This window comes from Acromyrmex echinatior, chromosome 17 (assembly GCF_024713525.1).
Source record: "Acromyrmex echinatior isolate Ae372 chromosome 17, ASM2471352v2, whole genome shotgun sequence".
Classification (NCBI taxonomy): domain Eukaryota; kingdom Metazoa; phylum Arthropoda; class Insecta; order Hymenoptera; family Formicidae; genus Acromyrmex; species Acromyrmex echinatior.
The window spans coordinates 6,777,037-6,803,234 of NC_141868.1; the positions used below are offsets into that span (position 1 = coordinate 6,777,037).

Genomic DNA, 26,198 nt, shown 5'->3' on the forward strand with positions numbered 1-26,198 from the left:
GTGTTTTTGCGGGGAGTTTTGCTTCATTACTTTAATATGAACAAAAGTGCAGCTGAAGCTCATCGTATTTTAGTGGATGTGTATAGTGAACATGCTCTGGCTGAGCAAACGTGTAGGAAGTGGTTTGCACGTTTTAAAGCTGGTGATTTCGACTTGGATGACAAGGAGCGACCTGGTCAGCCGAAAAAATTTGAAGATAACGATTTGCAGGCACTGCTCAATGAAAACTCATGTCAAACACTTAAAGAATTATCTACGTCATTGGAAGTTGACTTCTCAACAATAGGAAAACGTCTTAAAAGTTTGGGCATGATCCAGAAGGAAGGACATTGGGTCCCATATGAATTGAAACCAAGGGATATTGAGAGACGTTTTCTCACGTGCGAACTGCTGCTTCAACGGCAGAAAAGAAAAGGTTTTTTGCATCGGATTGTTACCGGTGACGAAAAGTGGATCCATTATGACAATCCAAAGCGCAGAAAGTCATGGGTTAAGCCCGGCGAACCATCAACATCAGTGGCAAAGCCCAATATCCATGGCTCAAAGCTCCTGCTCTGTATTTGGTGGGATCAGAAGGGTGTCATATACTACGAACTGCTAAAACCGCATGAAACCATTACTGGAGATCTCTACCGACGGCAACTGATGCGCTTGAGCCGTGCATTGAAGCAAAAACGGTCGGAATACTTCGAAAGACACGATAAAGTCATCTTGCTGCACGACAATGCTCGCCCACACGTTGCAAAACCGGTAAAAACATACCTGGAAACACTTAAATGGGAAGTGCTACCGCACCCGCCGTATTCTCCTGATATTGCACCTAGCGACTACCACTTGTTTCGATCATTAGCTCATAGCTTGTGCGAGCAGAAGTTCACATCTTACGAAGATTGTACAAAATGGTTCGATTCCTGGATTTCATCTAAAGATGAACAGTTCTTCCGACGCGGTATTCATTCACTGCCCGAAAGATGGTCAAAAGTAGTAGAAAGTGATGGGAAGTACTTTCATTAATGTATTTTTTAATGCTCATGTGAAATAAATAACATTCTTTCATTAAAAAAACGCTACGAATTAATTCCAACACCTAATATTATTAAATATAGATATTTCTTCGTAACCACTATCCTACAAAAAAATCATTCATTTTTAATAAAAGATGATTTTTAGTAATGTGTTAGGACAGGAACCAAACTGAAAATCTGCCGAAATGTGCAAGTAAATCCCAGCATCTAGCTGCGCTAGAATATACATATTTTCATACATGCGAATTTAAATATTAGTTTAAAGATGCCACTAAAATAACTGTAATTAACATCCTGTCAAAATTATTACTATTAATATTATAAGCGGTCTAAAAGATTTGAAATTCATACCCTCCTATAAAAAGACAGTTAGTATTTGACGGATAACTTAACTTTTCTTTGAGGATAGATTTTTATGAATTTTACGTGTCAATATACATTAAATTCCTTTTCCATTATAAAAATTATTCTCCTTTGTATCGGACATTAACAACAAAGTGAAAATATATTATTAAATATCATGAGATGAATTTTAATAAATATTATAATCGCAGGTAACAATTAAAAGTAAATACGATTTATATATTATTGATATTTCATTCTCTCAATACTACAGTAACGATTAGTTCAATAAAATGTATATTACCACATATACAATATATTTTCAACGCTTTCGTATAATCCCGTATTATTAACTTTTTAATTATGCTACTATGTAATAATATCATTTTTTTTGTATAATGTACTGTTTCTCCTTGTTGTTCATCGAATGTAAAGAAAGACAAATAATGCATCATACGCATCATGCACTCATAATCTATAAAGTATTCACAAAGCATGTATATGTAACATAGAGAAATTCAAAGTAATCTTATCGCTAAAACATAAAGCAATACAGCATATTCGCACGACTTATATCGACTAACACAATAACTGGATTACTATAGTATATAGGATTAAAATTAATCATGATTTTGGTGCATTTTCCAAGGGATCCAAATGCCAACCAAACTGAAACATATTAAACAAATCCTTATAATGTAATAAATAATATAATACTTATAATATAGTTCTAATTCTAATTGTAAAATCTTGAATATTATCATAACAACCAGAAATAGTTTCTGATTGTTATGACAAGAGATTTTGGTTTAAATATAATGCATTTAATTATACCCGCGCGCGCATCTTATTTATATAAAATCATAATCAAACAAAATTTCTCATGCATTACTACGAGAATAGGAAGTCTGTTATATACCTGCGTATTAAGAATTATTGTAGTGGACAAAACTGTAGAATACATCTGAAAGAAAGTATGCTACCATTATAGTTAATGGAAACAGTTTTATTAACCTTTTTGCTCAGAAAGCGGTCCATCGGAATACCTTCACTGATGGGGACCCTACGTCAAAAGTGTATACAACATACATGGACAGTTTTTGACATTTAAAATTAAACCTGAACAACGTTGACAAATTTAAAAGAAAAAACTATTTCTTAAAACAAAATGATTATAATTTCTTCGTAAACCGTGTTTTAATTATTCTCTTCATGCCAGTGGCATTATAGATAATATAATATTATACTACTACTACTAATTATGTTTAAATATATACTTGTATCATTTGATAAAAACAATGTAACACTTGGTTGTATACGGCTGTACGAGATGATTTGGCGTAACTCTTATTATAAGGAACAGAATAAATTACTTCGCGAATGCTGGCTATAGCCAGCGTTCGTTTATACGGATCGCTTTGTGAATACCGGACATAGCCGGCGTTAGGAGCAAAAGAGTTAAATTCAAAAGAATTATTTGTAAAGAAGATCTAGAATACGTTCTATTTTACATATAAGCATTTATTTTATTATATATATACAGGACGGGGCAGTAACTCTATTCACTTAGAACGTTTCGCTATTTTTTGATATGAAATAATATATTTATTGAAGTTGTGTAGCATCATACAATATACTGGTAATAGCTTTTCTATGAGTGCAGGCGTTTCGAAGATTTCAAGATTACTTCCACTTTTTAAAATGGAATTGTATAATTTTTTTTACACAATATGCTTCCTCTAATTATTCTGCATATAAAACTATTAAAAAAGTGGTATCAAAAAGCCAATCGTTTACGAAATATTTTCTACTTTATTCTGGCATATACATATATTGACATGAAATATTAAATAACTTGTAAATTATTAATATTTTTTGTATTCCTTAATAATTTTATGAATAGAATAATGAGATAAATCAATTGAAACAAAAAAAATACATAGTTATGCTTATTTAAAAAATTATCCTTTTTACCAACATATTTTTTTTTAAGCAACTATGTGTTTCTTTCCATCAACTTATTCATATCAATACTCCGTTTATAAAAGTATTAAGGTTATGAAAAATTCTTATAAAATTAAAGATTATAAAAAAATTAATTGTTATAAGTTATTAAATATTTTACGTCAACATTATGCCAGAATAAAGTATAAAATGTCTCGTAAACTATTGGTTTCTTGATACACTATCTTTTACATGCAGAATACTTAGAGGTATTATATTGTGAAAAAACATTATACAATTTCATTAAAAAAGTGGAGAAGTGGATCGAAATGCCTCTATCCACAAAAAAACTGTTAGCAGTATATTTTCTTGATGCTATACAACTTCAATATATATATTTGTTACGTATTTTTAAAAATAGCAGTAAATATTTTAAGTGGACAGAGTTACTGCCCATTCCTGTACATATATACATATAAGTATATACGTTTATTACATACTTTAATATTTTTATTTAAAAGAGGACATACCTCACAGATAAAATTATATCCAAAGTAGTATTGTCCCAAGCCAAATTCTACTTTTGTCTGCTTTATTTGCAATATAAACTGCAAAATCTAATTGAAATAAATAATTTAATAAGTGTTGAATATACGCTAACATGATTAACATTTCGGATACTTGCTAAATTGTATTAAACGGAGAAGTAAACTTAAGACATTGTTATAAAACATCAATTATGTTTTATTGTCACAGATATCAAAGAGCAACTCTACGTTTAATGATATTCCGTTATTTTTAACTTCAATATTAGCCAAAATTAATCTATTTTTTAGTTTCAAAGTATAGCATAATAATGTCTGAACATAGTAAGTAATGAATTAAATTTGAGTCAAATTTAATACATTTCCAAGAGTTAAGTTGTTTAACTGCAATGGTTTAATTTAATTAATGACATATTGTGTAGAAGCAAGATCGACATATAAAAATTATTAAAAAATAAATAACTCAAAATGGTTATACAATATTATGAATTTAACGTATTGTTCTTTTTTATATGCATATTTGAGATATTTGTACATATCAACAATTACAAAATCTTTGTCAATTATTTTCAATTCTATATGCGAAAATGCATTGAGCGTATTTTGCAGAATATTTATTAGCGTGATAGTAGAATATAGATAGTATGATAATAGAATTGATAGAATGATAGTTGATAGCGGAATTGTTGAACTGATAATATATTAATGTAGCATGAAATAACTTTCAATAATTCACTTTTGTTATAAAAAATAAAAAATAATTTTTAAAACTTTTTCTAAATTATCCTTATTTGTGACGTTAGAATGTGTGTACAAGTATTATAAAGTATATAAAGGAATAACACAATTATTATATAATGGCCCAATTTTGTACATAATTATTCCATGAAATTTAGGTACGTATCCGAATTTTGAGAGCTAGTAAAATTACATTTAAGACAAAGACATTTAAAATTCAATTCAAAATTTTGTTGTAATTATTTACCTGTTTACGTAAATTTTCATCGAGATTATAATTGGACAATTTCTGAAGAATTGCTACTGTTTCATTTATCTAAAATTACAATATATTAACATTAAACGAAATTTTGTAGTAAAATTTTGTATTTCATAAATAAGATTTTGTCATTTCAAATAAAACTTTGACATGTAATTTTATTGCTGCTTGTACATATTATTCTAATTATAATTAATTATTAATGCTTTGATCTACTGTAACTATACCTTAAAGTAAACAGTTTGACATACGTAGTTCAACATGAGAAATAAAATGCTAAATGAAACTAAATTAAAATACAAATTTAATTTCAATACAATATAAAATGATGTCCATGTTCCCTGATGATCTCCAAGTAAGTGATACATTGATAGACACAACGATATAGCATAAAAAAAGTACCATATCATTTGTAGTAACATTTGTACTTTGAATATTACGTTTAGTTTGCGTGATATAAGACACAGTTGTAAGTGGATGTGCCTGTAAATAAATTATAATTGTTATAATAAACCGAAAGACATACGAAAAGTAAGCAAAATATATTTTTAACGTAGAATTCAATATAACAATAATGTTATAGAATTCACTTATAAACAATAAAGTTATAAAGGCGGTTCACAATATATGATTATTTACGTAATTGAAACTAATTATTCGTAGAGGAAAGCCCCCTATTATGAGATATGCGCCTAATATGACATAGCGGCATTTCTGCTAAACTAATAGACGCTATCTATCCACCATGAATTTATTGCTCTTGGATTGAAAACTATTTAATATTCATTATTAGATCATGCCTGTAGTCATTGTAAAACAAGATTTTAGAATTTGGATGTCTTCAAGTTTCAATGAAATGAGCATTTAAACCTTGTTTATTATTTGATAAATATTTGGCAATAAATTCTTCATATATAATAGAGTAAGGTCGTACTAATAGAAAACTACAAGATATGTTAAATTGTTTAATTATACAAGTTTGATGATCGTAAGGAGGAAAATCGTAATATGAGATACTCAGGGTATTCCTAATATGAAATAATGTTCCTATGGTATAGTAAAAATCGTTGCTAAAGTATAAATGTTATTGTACAATAATAAAGACAACTGGAATGAATGTCGAGTGCCTATATCTGCGATGCTTAATTCCAATTACCTGAAAACGAGTTCTGGGTATAATCTATCGCGTGCTCATTTTTCGCGCACAGGCAGTGTTTGTTTATATTTTAAAAACACTAAATAAAATTTTTTAATTGCAATACTGATATACTTTGCGATTTGCTCACTTTTTATATTTCTATAATTTAAAAAAAAATGGAATTTGAATTAAATTTTATGTAACGTTATCTTAAAACTTATTAAATTCTCTTCAAAATGACTATTTTTTTAAATTCTGCCTATTTCTACCATTTACACAAAATGAATTCGGTGTCTTATAATAGGGACCTTTCCTCTATATGTAGATACATATAAAGGATGTACCATTTTAACAATTGCATCAAATTATTTCAAATCAATACGGAAAATAATATTTCAGATAAAAGAAACGATTTTAAACGGGACATTCTTTTTTAAATACTTTTTGAACATATTATTTATTGCAAACATCTAAAAATATTAGGTTGATAATTTAAGATTGTTTTAGATATACAGTATACCTACAATAAGAAAATGGAATTTGGACGTATGTTTAACATTTCGAATAAAATATATACATATAAAAGTTGTGTGTATAAGATCATATTTTTGTTTCATAACACATTTTTGTAGTATATTTATTTTAATTGTTATTATTTTCCGTGAAAATTGTATTTTTTTGTTATTGTTAAATGTTAAATTTCTTTTAATGATAAAAAAATTTACATTTTTCTTTTAGAAGTGCTTTAAATATTCACATAAAATAATTTATGCAAAGTTTCATTGCAATTCACTGATTACAAAGATATACTAAAGATAGAATAAAGTATTTTGTTTACTTACTGGACAATTAGTTCATGCACCGCAATGTAACTCTACATATATAACCCTGAATACATAATGTACTTATATTAAAAAATTGAGATATTTATCATTTATTCTATTACATACAATGCATTTTCATATATTTATATTAGAACACAGATTTAAAAAATACTACTATTTATTAAAACTTATTATCCAGATAATAAACCTTTGTCACATTATTTTTAAACGTGATTTAGAATAATCTGTAATTTTCTCTTAATTTTGTTATCATTTTGAAAATATGTATAAAACATCCTTAATTCTCTGCCTCTACATTTAATTGATTATACCACCATTCGAATTTAAATTTTTTCCTCCGTATAGTTTTAAGGAGACGTAAAGACAAATATTCATATTATAAGCATTTATACACAAACGATTTACATGTCATCCATACATCATTACATATTACTACATCAATATTTCACGCACATGTAGATTCATGTAAATTTTCATGTAACAATAACGTTCTAATTGAACGTCTAAGTTCAATTTTAAGAAATCCACATTGCTTCTTTGTGGAAACTGCTAATCTGTGTACTAGCATTTCGTAAGTACACATTGTACAGTGTTATTAGAAGCAAATATTGTTACGGCATAACAGCTCTTTAGCACCATATTGGACTAAAAAATGATAAAGAAAATCTCAATTTCGAAACTTTTTGTCATTCTCAACATTAAGATTCTATTTCGCAGACATGTATTAATGCTTATTCTTAAATCCTGGAGAACGATTTTCGAATGAGTAATAACAGAGACATAGGTAACTGTTATACAAAAATTATGTGTTTTGGTAATACAAATGATACTCATGCACGCACGCGATGCAAGACAAAGCGAGCATTTTGAATTTTTCAGAAATATTACTGACGTATAGCATAGTAAAATATTTTTTTAACAGGTTGTTATTAGAATTAATGTTAGTAGTCGTATCTGCATATAAATTGTTTTTTCTCGATAATGTGTTAATTCTATAATTAACTGTGGAGAAAATTATGTCGGTAGTCTCAGATCATCAGCTAGAATATGAAAATAAATTAAACTGAGAGAAGATTATAGTATTGGATAAGGAACTTTCAAAAGAGACTCACATCTGAAATGATATACATAAAAAAACATACTAACGCAATAAACAAACAAAATGATACGGAGTAATTTCCATTGCTTAACATATCTTCCCCAACATAACTCCCGAGATACTCCCTCCATCAAGGTCTCTACAAAATTAATATTAATAAGCCGACAGTCATGATGAGAGTTGAACATAACATCTTCACTAGAATTGTTACAACAGAGTAGTCACGGCTTGATAATACTCATGGACGTTTTCCGTACACAGGTATTATATTACTCATTTTATTCTAATAAAAAAATACAAGATTAACGTGATTCATATAACTCTAATATGGTTTTTGCACATATGTATGTATGCGTAAGAGGAAGAAACTTTGTGATACTGAAGATGGCCTAATTTGAGGCCGAAACGTTTATTTTATTGTTAATCTATTGTATAAAATTCTAGCTTCGGACATCTTACGTTGTAGAGTATGCTTTTGTATTATTTGTATATGTGTATCTATAGTATCTCGTAAATTTTTGATTTTTTTTATATTTCTAACTTAATTCTTTTACATGAAATTAGAGAGAAATCATATTACACAAAAAATTCCATTTTAAAATGCGTAAATAAATATAACTTTAACGTCTTTTTCATTGCGTTTTTCATTGTATCTCTATCTAGAAAGAATAATGTGATCACATTAGGCTCCTCTCGAAGTAGTTATATTTTTACAGAAAACATTTTTTTTATACTTTTTGAAATATGCGATGCGAAAGTTGAAATTGAGACATTCTTTATACACACACACATATATATATATATATATATATATATATATATATATGCGCCTGCATGTGTGTACACAGTAATTCTATTAAATAATTATTACATTATAATCCATATGTATTGATTGTGATCCTTAGCTCCTGTTATCTGATGCACAAAGATGTATCTGTTTTGTCTTCTGTAATCTGTACTACTTTCGAACAGATCAGGATATAATACACGTAAACGTTCATTGATTCGATGAAATATGGAGCTTATGCATCTAAATTGAAAAAGAATTAGTCATATCTTTTATTAATTTTATAATATATCCATTATATATATGCATATTAACGCTCATTGCATTAATAAATAATTAGAAGTCGGACTAAATTAGAATTTTATTATTTATTTGTTATATTTCTATATATTTTATACATATATGAGCAGCAGAATGAGTTTTGTCCAAAAATTTATAATTCAATTTTAATTGTTTTAAACTATAATTCGTTTACAGATAACGAAAAAGAAAACCAGAAAACTATGCGCCTTATAGAAAATAATAATTTTTCAATAAGCTAAGAAATGTTAAACAAAATTTTGAAACAATTGCTAAAAACATTAAACAAATGCATTTTGTTAAGGGAGTTTTTACGTTTTAGGGGTAAAAAATATCAATTATTTTTGCTGTTTTTGAAAGCTATAGTCATAAGAATATCTCACAAAAATGTTTTTTGGAAGAATAATAAATTGTTCAAGATATACGAGATAAAATGATATAGTGTGTGTGGAGTCTCATGATCGATCTAATAGAGCGCACCAACTAATTGTTATAACTGGCGCTCGCCATTATTTACATTCAGTCTTTCAAAATCATTCTGAAAGTTTTCAATAAAATAAATTTCGTTCTCATCTGAGTGTCACTTTCTAACGGAAGATGGAGCGATATTTGTACTAAAATATTTTAAAACTTTATTCGCCTTTTTTCCTGTTTTTGAATATGGTCATCACGATTCCAAAAAAAGTGAAAGTTCCACTGACTCTACTTTTATGTTATACACAGAAAATATGCCATTATCACCTATGCTAGAATTAATAGTCTATGTTAATTTTTTTTCTATTTTTTTGAAGGTCAAATAAATGGAAAAATGTGAGGAAAATTCGAATTGTTTTTTCAAACTGTTGCCATTTTGAAAATATGAATATGATATTAATTATTCTAGTTCGGGCGAGAATTATAAGTGTTTCGTACAAACCTCACATGCATGGAGCTGAGGGGGTGAACGCAGTAGAAACCGAATTATTATTAGATCGATTTGGTCATGTCCAGGCTCTGAACCGAAAAGGAGCTATGGGGAAGAACCGCAAATCGGAAGGAATTCGCTTCGACTTGTGGCTCTTAACGAGCTGGAAGTCGAATGGAGGGCGAAGTGAAACTTACCTCAACTCGTACTCCGCTAAACGGACATACGAATCGGAGGTACTTTTTAATTTAAAGAGCTCAGTGTGTCAATTTTTTGAAACGTATTTAAATTCTTCGACGCAGGAGACTTTGGATGTGGAATCACTTTGGATCTGTTCCATTGCGGAGGCAAATTCAATAGCGTCTAATTCAATCGTATCATAACTACTTATCGACATGAGGCTCTCCCTTACAGTCAGGGAGGGGGGTTACTTTTATTGTTAGTTTTCATTACTCTTTTATGACAATTTTACCGTTATCTTTTATGTTACAATTTTACCGTTACTATTTTGCTGTTTTTTTTTTTATGACATTATATGTCAAGATCAAATTCATTGAAGGTGGGAATTTGACCGTATGTTTATTCGATTACATTACTGAACATTTTCTTTTTTAGCAGTATTTTTTAAAGATGGTCATCTATTATAAATATTTAACAATGAAAAGTAGTGATTAATTATTTATTTTAAATAATTTTTGTGTAGTATATTTTCAAAACTCAAAATAAGTATATACACATGTTTTGTACAGACAATACAGAAAAAATACATATGTCATCAAGCATTATGTTGTCAAGTCCATAGTCATTAATAGACATGGCTTCCATTTTTTATATGTTACCAAAAAGTCTTTATGTGTTTCACATTGTAAATATTTTGACACACAATGTCATAATAGATTACAAAGTAAATGTATACACAGGTACAATACTAACCCAAGGATAACTGCAGTAATCAGAGCACTTAAAATAATGACGTTTGACGGATAATCGCTCAGAAACCGAATACACGCTAACAAAAACTTGAAATTTATGTTAAAATTAAGAGAAAAGAAAAAAAGGAAATTCCAATATGCAAATTGATAAAAGACGTATGCACTCCATCCGATTATTATTCGAATTATCCATTTACGTAGCCTTTGGTATTCCTTTGGCGCTCCGAGAGCTTCCAACGTGTCATCTACTATAGCAAGTTCACGTAAGCACATTTTCAATTCCTTTAAAAAAATCATATTTATCGAATATGCGACACAAAAAAATTATTATAAATTTATATGAGTAAAAATTGATATTCCAATATGTACAGGAAAGAATTATATTTGTGACAGATAAAGAATTATATTTTAATAATGTAAGCATTAAAGTGTCTGTGTTGAACTGTCCAAAATATTTTTTTTTATTTTTATTTAATTTCTTGCTCTATGAAAAAGATTATGTGTAAATAAGAGTAATAGATATATAATATACATAAAATATGGTATTAGGTGTTGGAATTAATTCGTAGCGTTTTTTAATGAAAGAATGTTATTTATTTCACATGAGCATTAAAAAATACATTAATGAAAGTACTTCCCATCACTTTCTACTACTTTTGACCATCTTTCGGGCAGTGAATGAATACCGCGTCGGAAGAACTGTTCATCTTTAGATGAAATCCAGGAATCGAACCATTTTGTACAATCTTCGTAAGATGTGAACTTCTGCTCGCACAAGCTATGAGCTAATGATCGAAACAAGTGGTAGTCGCTAGGTGCAATATCAGGAGAATACGGTGGGTGCGGTAGCACTTCCCATTTAAGTGTTTCCAGGTATGTTTTTACCGGTTTTGCAACGTGTGGGCGAGCATTGTCGTGCAGCAAGATGACTTTATCGTGTCTTTCGAAGTATTCCGACCGTTTTTGCTTCAATGCACGGCTCAAGCGCATCAGTTGCCGTCGGTAGAGATCTCCAGTAACGGTTTCATGCGGTTTTAGCAGTTCGTAGTATATGACACCCTTCTGATCCCACCAAATACAGAGCAGGAGCTTTGAGCCATGGATATTGGGCTTTGCCACTGATGTTGATGGTTCGCCGGGCTTAACCCATGACTTTCTGCGCTTTGGATTGTCATAATGGATCCACTTTTCGTCACCGGTAACAATCCGATGCAAAAAACCTTTTCTTTTCTGCCGTTGAAGCAGCAGTTCGCACGTGAGAAAACGTCTCTCAATATCCCTTGGTTTCAATTCATATAGGACCCAATGTCCTTCCTTCTGGATCATGCCCAAACTTTTAAGACGTTTTCCTATTGTTGAGAAGTCAACTTCCAATGACGTAGATAATTCTTTAAGTGTTTGACATGAGTTTTCATTGAGCAGTGCCTGCAAATCGTTATCTTCAAATTTTTTCGGCTGACCAGGTCGCTCCTTGTCATCCAAGTCGAAATCACCAGCTTTAAAACGTGCAAACCACTTCCTACACGTTTGCTCAGCCAGAGCATGTTCACTATACACATCCACTAAAATACGATGAGCTTCAGCTGCACTTTTGTTCATATTAAAGTAATGAAGCAAAACTCCCCGCAAAAACACTTTATCTGGCACAAATTTTGACATATTCAATGAATTATACAGTATTGTTATTTATGATTTCAAGAAAGGTTATGTACGGCAAATGACGTCCTATGATAGATGTTTACAATGTATACAGAACTATAGGTAACAACGAAATAGTGTACTGCTTGTGCCATCTCTTGTAAAACGCTACGAATTAATTCCAACACCTAATATAATAGACTAAAGCAGTTTGCAGATAGTTAGCTGTCAGCAAAACTGCTGTTACAAAGCCTATTAGTAACAAAAAACTAAGGGCCACTAGGCAACCCAAAAATTCAAAAAATTTTGAAATTATATGTAAAGTAGTTCATCCGACACACAAAACTATTTTTTATTGTTTGTCAAGCGATAGTTAAAATCATATACACACGCTTTTTTCAGCACCAAAACTAATTTTTTAATTTTTTGTCCGCGATTTTGGATCCGCCATTTTGAATTTTTTAATTTTGATTTTAGATTCGAAATCATCGACCCAAAAAAACTCTCAAACTTTATTTTCGGCTAATTAGCTATTTTTGATTATCGCAATCACATTTATATTGTTAAAATAGGATGAATTTTTCCACATTGTTTATTTATAAAATACATTTCGTTAACAATAGGAATGTTTCTACAGTTTTTTTATAACAATTGATGTTCTAAACACTGACAATGTTCTTTTTATTGTAATAATATGTTAAAAACTATATGAAAAATATAGAAAACTGAAGTTAAAATGATCATATATATAGGATATTGTGCCGCAAAGGGTTAATAGAAGAGCAGCAAGGAATTGGAACGAAGTTAATAGAAATATTGAAGGATTGAATACAGGATAATAATGTTGAGGAACAGACAATTAGTAAGGATGATTTAGAGGGATTTAGATGCAGTAAATTATTAATAGAGAGAGAGAGAGACCATTTGGCAATAAATTTTAGATCTTCATTTAAAACAGAACAGACTGCAAAAGCATTAAATGGGTGAAAGAATTTGAAAATAATTACGTCGTCTGCATACATGAACAGCTCAGAGGTTATAGAGAAACATTAGATATAAATACAATATCAAAAAGTAAAATTCTGTAAGTGAAACCCTGATATACTCCAGAAAAACGGCACGAAAAGAAGAGGAAAGAGAAAATAAATTATATTTGAGGACTTTTTTTGCTGCATGCGATTTGTAAGAAATGAGCAGATTAGCGGAATAGCTGAATAGGAGAGACTGCTTGAGTTTGATTAAAAGTAGATGGTTAACGATACTGAAAGTCTTTTATAAAACGTTTTATAATTTTGTATTTGCCTGTAAATATGAATTTAAGACTCCTTTAATGCTCTCAATTAAAAATACTATTAAATTAAAAATAAGTAATATAAGGTCAAGTATTATTATATAGGGAATGAGAATATATTTCAAAATTTTTACCTTGAAACGACAAAGGCTAATGAGAATTAATGTGTTGATAAGAACCAAATGGATGATTTTGATGTTGAATGTGTTGTCTGTATACTGCCAAACACTTTTTAAATAAAATGGATAATAAAAGCACGTAAAAGAGCCCCATTTGGCCAAAGCATATAGGCAAGAGAGATACGCCCTAGGTTGTCCACGAGGATTTTCGAACATGCCTAAACCGAAGAATGAACCAAAGGTCAATAATGGTGCCAGCGCCCTTTCTAGCGCCTCTGTCATAGTTTTTGAGTCGGCTAGTATTTTAACTGAATTAGTTCTTGCTGCACGAAACACAAACACAGTTTAATATTTTTTATAAGCTTTTCAGAAATAATTTTTGCAGTCTCTCTCTAGGAATTACTTTGTGACACTATACTGTATAATATGTACACTGAAGTATAACGTATTTGTATACCGTATAATCAGCAAGTACTGAACAACAGAATGGACATAGATAATCTAGATTAGATTGCTTTTCTTTTCGCGGAATTTTTATTTATAGATAAGTAGATTGAGGTCACTAAATAGATCACTCACGGAAAAAAAATTCGTATTTTTACTCAGAAGGAAATTCAAATTAATAAAATATTTAATAGTTATAAATGATCATAAAGATTCCATTATGGACGACTTTATTTCATTATATTCTCTATATTCTAATTATATTCTCTATATTCTAATTATATTCTCATTATACATTCTCTTTTTTCCTCTTAATATCTTCTTTCTTTTTCCCCCCTATTTTGTCGTTTTTACGTTCTTGATAAATCTTTTTCTTCTAGACATTGCGTTACATCGTGGAAGTCAGATGTTCGTTACTTTTGCAAATTTGTTTCAATTAAGAAACCAATATATTGTATCACGATATGGACTACTATCTACCTGCGTTTTTTTCTCTCTTTTTATTAATGAACTCTCAACACATTTACTGATATTACTGACAAGGTACATTATTATATTACTAATTTGTATGTATTAAATATTAATTTTTTTTTGTAAATGTATAATTGCAAGATAAAATGTTTTCAATTATTCACAAATAACTTCCTATCTTTAAACTTTGAGGGCCTGTTCTAATCTAACTAAAACTTTTTAAGTTTCAATTTTTGTAGCAAAATTGAAAATTGAATATTTATTTCTGTAATATTTATATTGCAATATGAAATATTATTTATAATTGTAATATTAATTTCAAAAATATGACAAATATATATTTGTCCACTTAATCCTAATATCTTCCTCATTAGAGGTATGACTTTCAATGTCTATCAATAACGTGTTTGTACTGGTACAATATTTATCGCGGAATGATGTGTTTTTTTGAGTGATCTTATCTCTTTTAAAATATAACAGTCCGTTAAAGAATTTGTCATACATAATTATACATAAACGGTTGTACATAATTTGTAACCGTTGTAAATAAGTTATGTAACCGTTTATGTATAATTATGTATGAAAAATATTTTACCGTGCCACTATATTTTAAAAGAGATAACATCTCTCGAAAGACACGTCACTTCACGATGAATATTGTACATGCAAACGTGTTATTGGTAGTCGTTATAGTTAATTATAATATTGTACCAAAAGTGTTAGTAGTAATCGTTGAAGATCATGGCTATAATTAGGACGTTATGAGGATCAAGTGATGATACATTCATTTGTTATATTTTTGAAGTTAATATTACAATTACAAACAATATTGCATATTACATCATAAATATTACATCATAAAAATATCTGGAAATTGCTACAAATATTGAAACTTAAAAAGTTTTAGAAAAGTTTTAAAATAGTTTAAAGTCTAAAGACAGAAAATTATTTGCAATTAATTGGCCAACATTTTACCTTGCAATTATACATTTACGAAAAAAAAACAGCACTATTATGTACGGTAAAAGGGATAATATCAAAATTTGCATATCGTTAATAATATTTAAGTTAAAAATTAAATGTTCAAAAAAAAATATATATATGTATTACAAATTTTATTTTGAATGCTCCAAATAATTATAGAAATAAAAAATTTAACTTATTTTCATGAAGACTTGTTATTTTATATTTTGAATGCGTTAAATTCTACATTATTCTGCAAGAAATTCTAGAAGAATAACTTTTTTCAGCATTTAAATACTTTCTAAAATATTATAATATATATTCCGAAGATTTTTTCTGCATCGAACACGATGTTGGCAGAATTTGCGTCAAGATTTTATAAATTAAGAAATGAAAAAAAATAACACTTTTAGTTATTTTTAACATTTTTTTATACCAAACAATATTATGTGAAATGAATTAACAAGTGTTTCAACACGAATAAGGAAGAAGAAAGTTATTTTCAATCAAAGTATGTCTAGATGTTTAGTAATATTCATATGTGCAAGTGATTATAAAATACAATTATACAAATTCTATTTTTACGATAAAATAAAAAATTGTTTTGAATTTATGTCTACGGGAACAGTCATAACTTGATGAAAATAAATGATATATGGTCATGTTCTAGAATTTAAAAACTCTTGAATTGTACTTTTAGATTCGACTTTATTTAGAAACAAGGTTTGTTTTGCTGTAAAAAATATTGAAAACAGTAAAAAAATGTCATTTTTTGCCCATTTTATCTCAATTGAACTCAAAATCTTGTGCTATTCAAATCTTACCAATGGCATCGTGTTCATCAAGAAAATATCTTCGGAATATGATATGTATTTCGGAGAGAAAGAAAAGTGATTTTTTTTGACAGTGTAATGAATGTATGCAAATGACTGATAACAATAAACAATAAACATGCAAGATAACGAAATCAGTACAACTTCTTTAAGCATTAAAGGAATTTTTTGCACTAAAGGGAACTTTACAAACTAATTTCTTAATTAATCACAATTAAAATTCCACATTAAAATTGATTTCTTTGTCAGATAATTTAAAAATTGAATCATTATTTATATATTGATATAATTCCAATGTTATCTTAAATATTAAACAAAAGATAGTATAAAAGAAGGGCAAAGAGCCAATGACGTATATAAAAAAGTTATAATTTAGATAAGCAAACTTAATACAAAACAATTAAAATACAATAAAATAAAACAAACGTTTCAACTCCAATTGAGTCATTTTCAATGCCATCATACAATAATATAAATGTCGTTCTAAATTAAAAATTCGTACATAATCTTACAATATTCTTACAATTCCGTAACAAAAAATTCTTTCTTCTTTCTGTGTAATACGCTGTGAGTCATTTTTATAAAGAATTAACAAAATCATAAGAAAGTTCTTAGTAAAACTGTTAAGAGTCCAATAATACACAACGAGAAAAAAATGTAAAATGTAGTCCATTTCGTGGTACAATAAAAAAGTCTTTTTTAAACAACTGTTGTGTGACTTCGTTTAAGTCAGATGCTCGTTACCTTTGTGAATTTGCTTATAATAATCTATTAAATTAAAAAGACTTTTTTATGGATTGTCGGTCTCTCCGATATCTTATATCCTGGCGCTACGCGAAAATTCATGTATCGTGTGTTTTGCCGTTGCTGTATGCACCTGCGGTCACGTTATACTCTACGCGGATAACGTTTACATTCATTATGTTGATCGAAACGTGCCATCGATTCGTGCCACCTTCGCGGCTGCAGTATACGCTTCGACGAGAATCCCAGCAGCGATCCAATGCTGTTGGACTTGTCAAAATTTATTCTGTACGCACATCTAATCTCACATTTCATCGTGTTGTAGTTTGCGCGAAGCGTAATCGGGTATTCTCCACCCTCATCATTATCATCATCATCATCATCATCATCATCAGTGTTATTGTTATTGTCACCACGCACTACATCAACAGTTTCAAGTGCATCGCGGTGCGGACGTTTTCGTAAAATCACGCGTTTCAGAAATTCATTTATATCTCGCACTTCGTACGAACCTTCGGGAATTGTAATTTCCGCGTCGTCTTTGGCGAAATAAAATTTGTTGTTCGATTCGTTCACGTTCGGTATCGTGTGATAAGTCTCAAAAATCGCCAAACCGAGCTCGTAATCTCCGTCACTCAAATCTATAGCGGGGAAGTAATTCGCCATGAGGACGGTGCTCTTTCCGCTCAGCGTAAGCGTCAACGACATGACGGAAAAAAGCGTTCGACTAATACTAAGATTTCACAGGGCCTCGTCGAGCTTTTTAAATTCACACTCGTCTACCGTTTGTAGAAACCGCAGACACATCTGTCCGCAGAAACTTTGATCGTACGTCTGATAGGACGTGCAATTGTACTCTATCGTCGTAGCATCGTTCTCGAAATATCGCACCAGTTTCTTAGACGGTCGAAGATTGCCGAAACTGTCAAAATACACGACGCGATTGTTCCTCTTCGCGTACACTACCCAGTGAGTACCAGGCCCCGTCGCATCGTCCAGATTCACGATACCGCTTTCGTTTCGGCGCACACCGCTCGTCGGTAACGTGTTACGCATGAAAACGCCTCTCTCTGGTACACGCATACGTCTCGCGAGCTCGTTCAATTGTACATTGGTAGTTGCGCCAGACGGCATTTTTATCGTCTTTTTGACGTTTTTTTTTTTTTGCAGCTACGCCTTGTCCATGTTTGTATGGACCGAGATACAGTCCGCGACCATATTTGTACGGAGCGAGATACAGTCCGCGACTATCCCTGTTCCATCGCGCGATCGTGACGTTGCAACTCGTCGAGCTGACGTCGCGCGGTTTTGCTATCGTTTACCGCTTTCGCCACGCTGGCTGCTCCGCCGATCAAGGAGTGCGCCTAACATTGGTAGAAACGGTAACGCACCGCCTCGTTTCGCCATCGGAAGTATCCGCTTTTTCATCACCTTTTTCTTCGTCGTCTTCTTCTTCGGTTTCATGCCCATGCCGATCTTGGTCTTGGCTTTCATCGCTGCCCAGACGGCAACTGCGGCGGCTCTCTCGCCCAGAGCCGAATCTCTCGCGACGACGCGTCCTAGCGCTTTATCGGCGAGTACCTTGTCCGCCGTGTGTCTATTGGTGAGATCGTTGCTTTGAGAATACGCATAACATTTGAACCGTAATCTTTACTGTTATCTTTTTAACAGATAGTATGAAGTGATCTTTTAAGCATGTCACAATCAACTAATATATAAGCTGAATTATAAAACGCGGTAATTGTAATCAAGATTATTAGCCTTGCAGTATAGACATTTTATTAAATTTCCAACAACAGCAGCTGGTGTTCTTGCATATAAAATCGCATTTCGACAACTGGAAACAATAGGCAATATCCCTGAAATTATTGATGCGATTGATGGAACACATATTCATATTGTTAATGTACCCGGACAACTACCACATCTAGAAACCTTCTGTAATAGAAAGACTTATTTTTCCATTAATGTGCAAGTATGCACTCCTTAATATACTTAAATATATATATATATATATTTATTTATCAATATTATAAAAGTTCTAATTCTATTTGAGTCTTTCTTAAAAAAAGTTAAATAGAAATTATTAATAAGTATAAACATTTCTAAAATCCAAAAATAAATATTAATTGATAGACTATAGCAGGACCAGATATGAAATTCTGGATATTGTAGCGAGATATGCGAGAAGTACTCAACTACTTGTATATTCAGAGCATCTAGAATATATACGAAATTATTAGATCGAGAAATCCATTGTTCTCTGCTAAATGATGCTGCATATGCTTCTACAAGTTTTCTTTTTACACCTGTAAATAATCCATAAAATGCAGCAGAAGAATGATATAACAAAGCACATAAACGCGCTAGAAAATGTAATTGAAAGAGCCTTTGAAATTTGAAAAAGAAGATTTCCGTGTTTAAAGAGAGGTTTTTTTAGGAAATAGCCTTTCAATCATCTCCAATATTATTGTTACTTGTGCGATCCTTCACAATATAGGTCTACAAATTAATGATGAAGCACCTGAAAATGATGACATTGAATTTCCGTTGGATGAATTATCTCTGAATTTATCTCTGCGGAACAGATGATCAATGATGTTTTGTAGATCGAGGGAGTTAACACGATGATATAAAAATGGATGCATTCTATTCTTTAATTACATCATTGTTAATAAAAATAAAATGGAGCAAATATTCCCTGAATTTCACTTTTTGAAAACATTCTCTGACTAAAGTATAAAAGAAGCACTGAAAAAAACAAAGAAAAAAAATTATAAATCGTTATAGATGTTTCATTTTAATGTTTAAGAGGCGCGAAGAGAAATTTATTTTTAAAATTTTACGATTTTTCTTAAGTAAGATTTATTATATTTTGTTGTATTTTACCCTTGTCTCAAAATATGACTTTAATCTAATATTATAGTAGATAATTTCCTGTCCATAACGGTAATGCCAATATTTAAGAATCAATAAATTTTTTAAAGATTTGTTATAAATATTTTTTATGTTCTTTGAATTAAATTTAATATTAAAAATAAAAAGTTCCAAATGTTACATCTAATATGACGAATATAAAATTTCAAAATAAAAATAATGAAAGAAACAGCGCGATTAGTGTGCAATAATGATCTAATATATTATATAAAATACACTACTTAACAAAAAGTAGGGAATACTTTGGAACACGCTCAAAATTTTGCTTTATTCAGAACACTGTAACTTGGTAAAAAAATCATCGCAGACAAAAAATAAAAAAGTATTTTAAAGTATTTTAAAGGTTAAAATCTCTACTATCGAAATTGGTAGTTGATATTTCAATCTAACTGATCCATTACGAAGCTATATCAATATAAATGGATATCCGTCAAATCTAAAACATTGTACAATGTACCATGGATATACATCAACATTACATAATGACATTTATTCACAATTAGATCTCATGTACTATAATATTATTATTTATTTCTTTGGAATGTTACATAAATATTTTACACATTCGCTTTTTTAAGTTTTATTTTTGAAATATTATTAAAATATGAACTAAACACTTTATATAATATTTATAATAAATATAAGTAAATAGTTCTAGTACATATTTTATACATATTTCTGAATTATTTACTGGGAAAGTCAATGTTTTTAAAAATAAAGTGCAAACTAACTATCTCAACATGATATTTGCATTATGAAAATATAAAAATGATAGACATGACACCCTATGAGATAAGCACCTAATATAAGATATCAGAGTTTCGTCTAAACTAAGAGACGTCAATATTTGTGAAATTGGAAGCAAGAACGCCTTGTATTAGAAATCTATCTCATAATAGGGGACTTTAATTTATTATTAATATAGTTGATGAGACAGGAATACGCTCACAAAAAATAGATATGATATAAAATATAGAAAAATAATATGTAATATAATATTGATAATACTTAGATATAAAAATTCTGTAAATAACAAATTTGCAACATTAATAAGTAATTATTATCATATTTTCCTTGAATTATTGCTTTCATGTATTGTGTATACATACTGCAGACATATTGTGTGTGTGTGGATACGTAAAAACCTTTTTATTAAATTGTATTGAATAAATATTAACGAAAGAGACATATAAATCAACGACACGAAATCAAGTCACGACCCTGAGTAATCTTCAACAAGTTTAACCGTTACTCATTGTTTGTTAAAAAGTTATTAAAAGAAGAAGTTCGAAAAAAATCTTTTTATTATATAAAAAAAAATTTTCCATTTTAAAATGTATTTTAGAGAGGCAACTATTCATACAACGTAGTATAAGATTTATTTGTATATCTAAAAGTGGAAAATTGTGCGGATCTCAAATTGTAGGCAAGGGATTCTGTTGGAGGTCACTCGGGGTCATGATCGCGATAACATATGTCAATGTTAAGGTTATTGGAGTCTAGTCTCCTAATCGGTACTTTTACTAACATAATTCCTATTTTTGCAATTAATGCAGTTTGTACAATTAATAATGTAAGTAATTTCTCATTTTCGTGTATATTGCGCGATATTATAAAAAAAAATTAAGCATAATTTTGGAATTATTTGTCGACAATTAAAGAAACATTTCACTTTTTTATTAATTTCTATCCACTTCAATAGACCTTAATCATTACAGATATCATAATAAAAGATACAATTTTCCTATCTGCTCTCTAAATTTATTTTACAATAGTAACCAATTGATGTATACATGATATTCATTTTAAAAGTACAAAGTCGTCTAATTTTTTGTATTAGTATGTAGTATGTTATATTAAATAAGTCAATAAAGTTTGAGCTTTGATTGAACTAACGGTATTAACTTCTTGTTAAAAAAATATTTGAATTTTCATTTTCAACATTACAGAATTATAAGTATATCTTAATGACTAATTTTTTTTATATACAATGATCGCGTCGCTGTTCCTCGCATCAGGTGAATGCATGGTTCGTACCAACGGAAAATCGAAATTATTTTCATCGTGGAAAGTTAGTTTTCGTTGCCTTCCACGAAATTCATTTGCGGAGTCTAATTGGCGCTTTTGGAAATTCTTGTTAAGGGATAGGAACGGGAACGAATTGGGGAACGTATGATCAGATTGTTACGCCTACCTAATCTGGAAGACAATCCTGACATAAAGCGTGTTGTTGACATTGCGTGCAGGAGTCACCATTCTGTTGCTTTGACTGAGATTAGCGAGGTAAGCAAATGTCAACTATAATCTATCATTATGAACTAAATAGCTAGTTTGATTTAGGTATATACTTGGAGAGGAAAAGAATACGGACCACAGAATAACATTATATTAACTAATAATACACCTACGCAAGTAATCTCTAGTTTAGCTACTATAAAAGTTGTCTACCTCTCCTGTGATGCAATCTTAATCATGGCAGTCATTGAAAATGGTGAGGTTTTATAGTTGAGGCAATAACAATGTTGGCCAGCTAGGGATAGGCAAATGTGAGAACCAAACACTGCCATGTCAAATTAATACACTGAGTGGCATTGTAATAGATAATTATTGGTTGTGTTCAGCAAAGAAAGCAGCTTTGTAACTGTTGCAAAATTCATTATAATTGGTTTATACATTTAGATTTACAAGGACCCAAAAGTAAGAACTATCGTATTCAAGAATTTTACAACAATTGCAAAGCTGCTTTTTCTGTTAAACGCAGCCATTGTCTTGATAAAATTTTAAAAGAAGAACGAAAGACGAACAGCAAATCGAGATTACTGAGCAATCGGTATTGTTTCAGTCAAGGTGATTTATCGATTACACGCTAGCGCTTACGAATGAAGAAGACTTATCTGGAGTGGATATCGTTACAACCAGTTAGCAATCTGCGACAAGCAGATCTCTTATAATAAACCAAACTTAGTAAATTTATACTAATTGTCATCATAAAAGAGTTAATAGAAAAAAAGAAGATTGAAGATTTTGATGATTTATCATTAGGTCGTGTATCAAATGAGAAGAGTGTCCACATTGCTGTACGTAAAAAATTCATAAGCATCGCTGTTGGTCAAGATGGGCGTGTTTATGTGTGGGATAAACTGTCGCAATATGTGCATTACGAATCCATGTGCGTCACATCATTCTCGAATGTGTACAATGCTCTTGCGTGTTATGTATCAGCGAGTGTTATGCATGAACTGCTGATCCTGTACTCAAAGAGTTGAATACATATTGAAATCTCGGACTTGTATTCAACGATTCTTTATTTTTTTGTCGTATTTATTTATTTTGCTTGCATATTTTCGCATTTTCGCAATAATGAAATGGCAATGTTCAGAGGTTTGTCATAACGCCTATATTCGTAGTCAGGCCTATTTAAAGCTTCCTTAAATTTATCTTCAAATGCTCTATGAATTATTTCATTGGCTACTGTGCCTCTTAAGATAAATTTAAAGAAGCCTTGAGTACAAGGTCTGACTATGTAATACGGGCATAAGTTGCTCAGTGAACAATCATTCTTTAAGAGGGTCTTAAAATCTCGTCTTAATAAAGTTTATCGATTCAATAAAATTTAAACACATATTGTGTGCCATTGGATGCAGTCCATTTGACGCTACAAATGCTTCAAAATTTTTGATTGATTAATCAGAAGAAAGAATTTTATTAACTGACCAATCAAAAAATGCTTTGAAGCATTCGTAGCATCAAATGGACCGAACCATTTCTTGTTTCCAAACCTGAAGAAATGGTTCGGAGGAAAGAGATTCACCACCAGAGAGCAGCTCATCGCCGAAACAGAGGCTTATTTTGAAGGGGACAAATCATATACTTGGACGGCTTGAAAAAGTTAGAGAATTGTTGAATCAAGTGTATCGAGCTGAAAGGAGACTATGTTGACTATGAGAAATGAATCTATCAAAAAAATATGTTTTACTATGTTTTTCTAAAAACTTATTGACTTGTCCTCGTATTTTTAATAAAAATGTATCTAGGTGTTTAGTAATACGAGCGGCTATTAAATAACGAGACTGACGCTGTAAAACATTTTATTTTGATTTCATACATATTTACTTATTATCATCTTCAATATACACCCCTCCTCTATCCCTACAACGCTCCATGCGAATCTTCCATTGTTTGAAACAGTGCTGAAAGTCTTCTTCTGTCAGCTCCTTCAGGACGCGTGCCGCTTTCTCTTTCACAGCTTCAACGGACTCAAATCTTGTTCCTTTTAATGCAGATTTCATCTTAGGAAACAGATAGAAGTCGCACGGTGCAAGATCCGGCGAATAAGGCGGATGGTCTAACACTGGGATGCTGTACTTGGCTAGAAACCTCTTGACAGACAATGCGGAATGAGCCGGCGCATTGTCTTGGTGGAGAATCCATGACTTGTCTTTCCACAATTTGCCATACACATTCTTTGTCAATTCCTACAGTTTCACCAATCGCACGAATACTTAACCGACGGTCGGATCGAATCAGATTACCGATTGTTTCGATATTGTCATCCGTTTTTGACGTGGAAGGGCGACCCGGGCGTGAATCATCTTCAACGTCTTCTCGGCCGTCTTGGAAACGCTTAAACCACTCAAAAACACGTGCACGCGATAAACATTCATGGCCATACACTTCTTTCAATAAATTATAAGTTTCAGTAGAGGTTTTTCCAAGTTTCACGTGAAATTTCACAACAATTCGTTGCTCTATTACACTTATCATTTTTCCGGCGAAATAAAAAAACAACTCTAATGCGAAAGAAGGCTACGGCTATACGGATTTGTTTACAGAAGCGAGAGGTACTGCATTCGAAAGAGAAGGCTTCACGTTAAACAGCTGTCGGTCGCTGGCGTTTGGCGCATGCGTACTTCTTCTGTAGCAGCGTCAGTCTCGTTATTTAATAGCCATACCTATTAACGATAATGTATATATTATAATAATGTATACATTAGCGTTTAGCAATTAAGCAATTAACAGCAAAATAGAAATCTTCCCGAATGCGAGGATAAATACTTTTTTCTTCCTTTTTTTCTTCTTCTAATAAAACCAATTTTAGATATATGATTCAGAATGTACTAGATTCGCCTCGCATAAGGATGTTAGTTAAGGAAAACCGAATTTTTATTATAAATATTAAAACTCAACTATTACCTATTAAGATTAAACTTGTAGAGTGAGAAGTAGGGCTTATGCGGAGCCTTACTGTTTTATCTTAAGGAAACAAGCGCGAGTATAGATTCTATCAAACCTTGAAGAATATTGATTGGTCCTGAAAGGACACTCCCACATTCATTTTCAAAATATAAAAGGAGCTGTCAAAAGCAGAAATTTGTCATTTAAGTCATTCAAGTCATTCAAGTTATTCAATGCATTTAATTCTTTCAATTCATTCGAAAAGCAAAAGTAGAAATCTATCCAGTATAATTAGATCAAGATGAGAACTATCTTCGCGCTTCGTCAATAATATATGCGTATGTTTTTCTTTTCGAAAAAATTGAATCGACTGAAACCTAAATTTCTATTCTGCGTCCCATTCAATTACATACACGTACGTATACATAAGTATCCGAAGGGCTGTTGCGACTGTCGCTACCAATAGCATGGCCCCCGTCTTACGGCAGTTCTTCGGAACATTGATAATTTTTTTTTGTATTACCTCCATGCCTACTAAAGGCGAACGAAGGCAGCGAGAGAAGAGATTAAGATTTCAAATAAAATCAGTTCTCATTTCAAATCACGATCCTTTCCCTTATTTCCAAAAATTAGCGCAGTTATTAGATCAAAATAAACCGGCAGATTCAACTCGCGAACACGTATATACTTTCCAGAAATTAGAGATTAATCTCATGTTTCCTAAC

General features: G+C 30.8%; 1 protein-coding gene across 3 annotated transcripts; it reads right to left on the bottom strand.

Moving 5' to 3' along the window:
- Positions 1-1,602: 1,602 nt before the first annotated feature.
- On the bottom strand, positions 1,603-14,582 carry LOC147906940 (uncharacterized). Of its 3 annotated transcripts, XM_087415021.1 has the most exons (8): positions 13,922-14,582; positions 10,860-11,140; positions 8,807-8,965; positions 5,081-5,336; positions 4,842-4,910; positions 3,842-3,928; positions 2,287-2,331; positions 1,603-2,036 (listed from the first exon to the last, which is right to left on the bottom strand). In XM_087415021.1, exons 1-8 carry the CDS (start codon positions 14,186-14,188, stop codon positions 1,992-1,994), a joined length of 1,209 nt encoding a protein of 402 aa, XP_087271147.1. In that variant the 5' UTR covers positions 14,189-14,582; the 3' UTR covers positions 1,603-1,991. The 3 variants fall into 3 exon arrangements, with proteins under 3 accessions (XP_087271147.1, XP_087271146.1, XP_087271148.1); XM_087415020.1 differs by lacking the exon at positions 1,603-2,036 and having other exon boundaries at positions 2,049-2,331; XM_087415022.1 differs by lacking the exons at positions 1,603-2,036; positions 8,807-8,965 and having other exon boundaries at positions 2,051-2,331.
- Positions 14,583-26,198: the final 11,616 nt, after the last annotated feature.

Bases quoted from the DNA above. Each gene is read 5' to 3' on its own strand.
- LOC147906940 (XM_087415020.1), bottom strand. From the start codon at position 14,188: ATGACAGAGGCGCTAGAAAGGGCGCTGGCACCATTATTGACCTTTGGT. The intron at 11,141-13,921 runs GTAAAAATTTTG...ATTTTTTTAAAG, and splicing joins TTAGCCTTTGTCGTTTCAAG to GAATTGAAAATGTGCTTACG. The intron at 4,911-5,080 runs GTATAGTTACAG...TTGTAATTTTAG, and splicing joins GTCAAACTGTTTACTTTAAG to ATAAATGAAACAGTAGCAAT.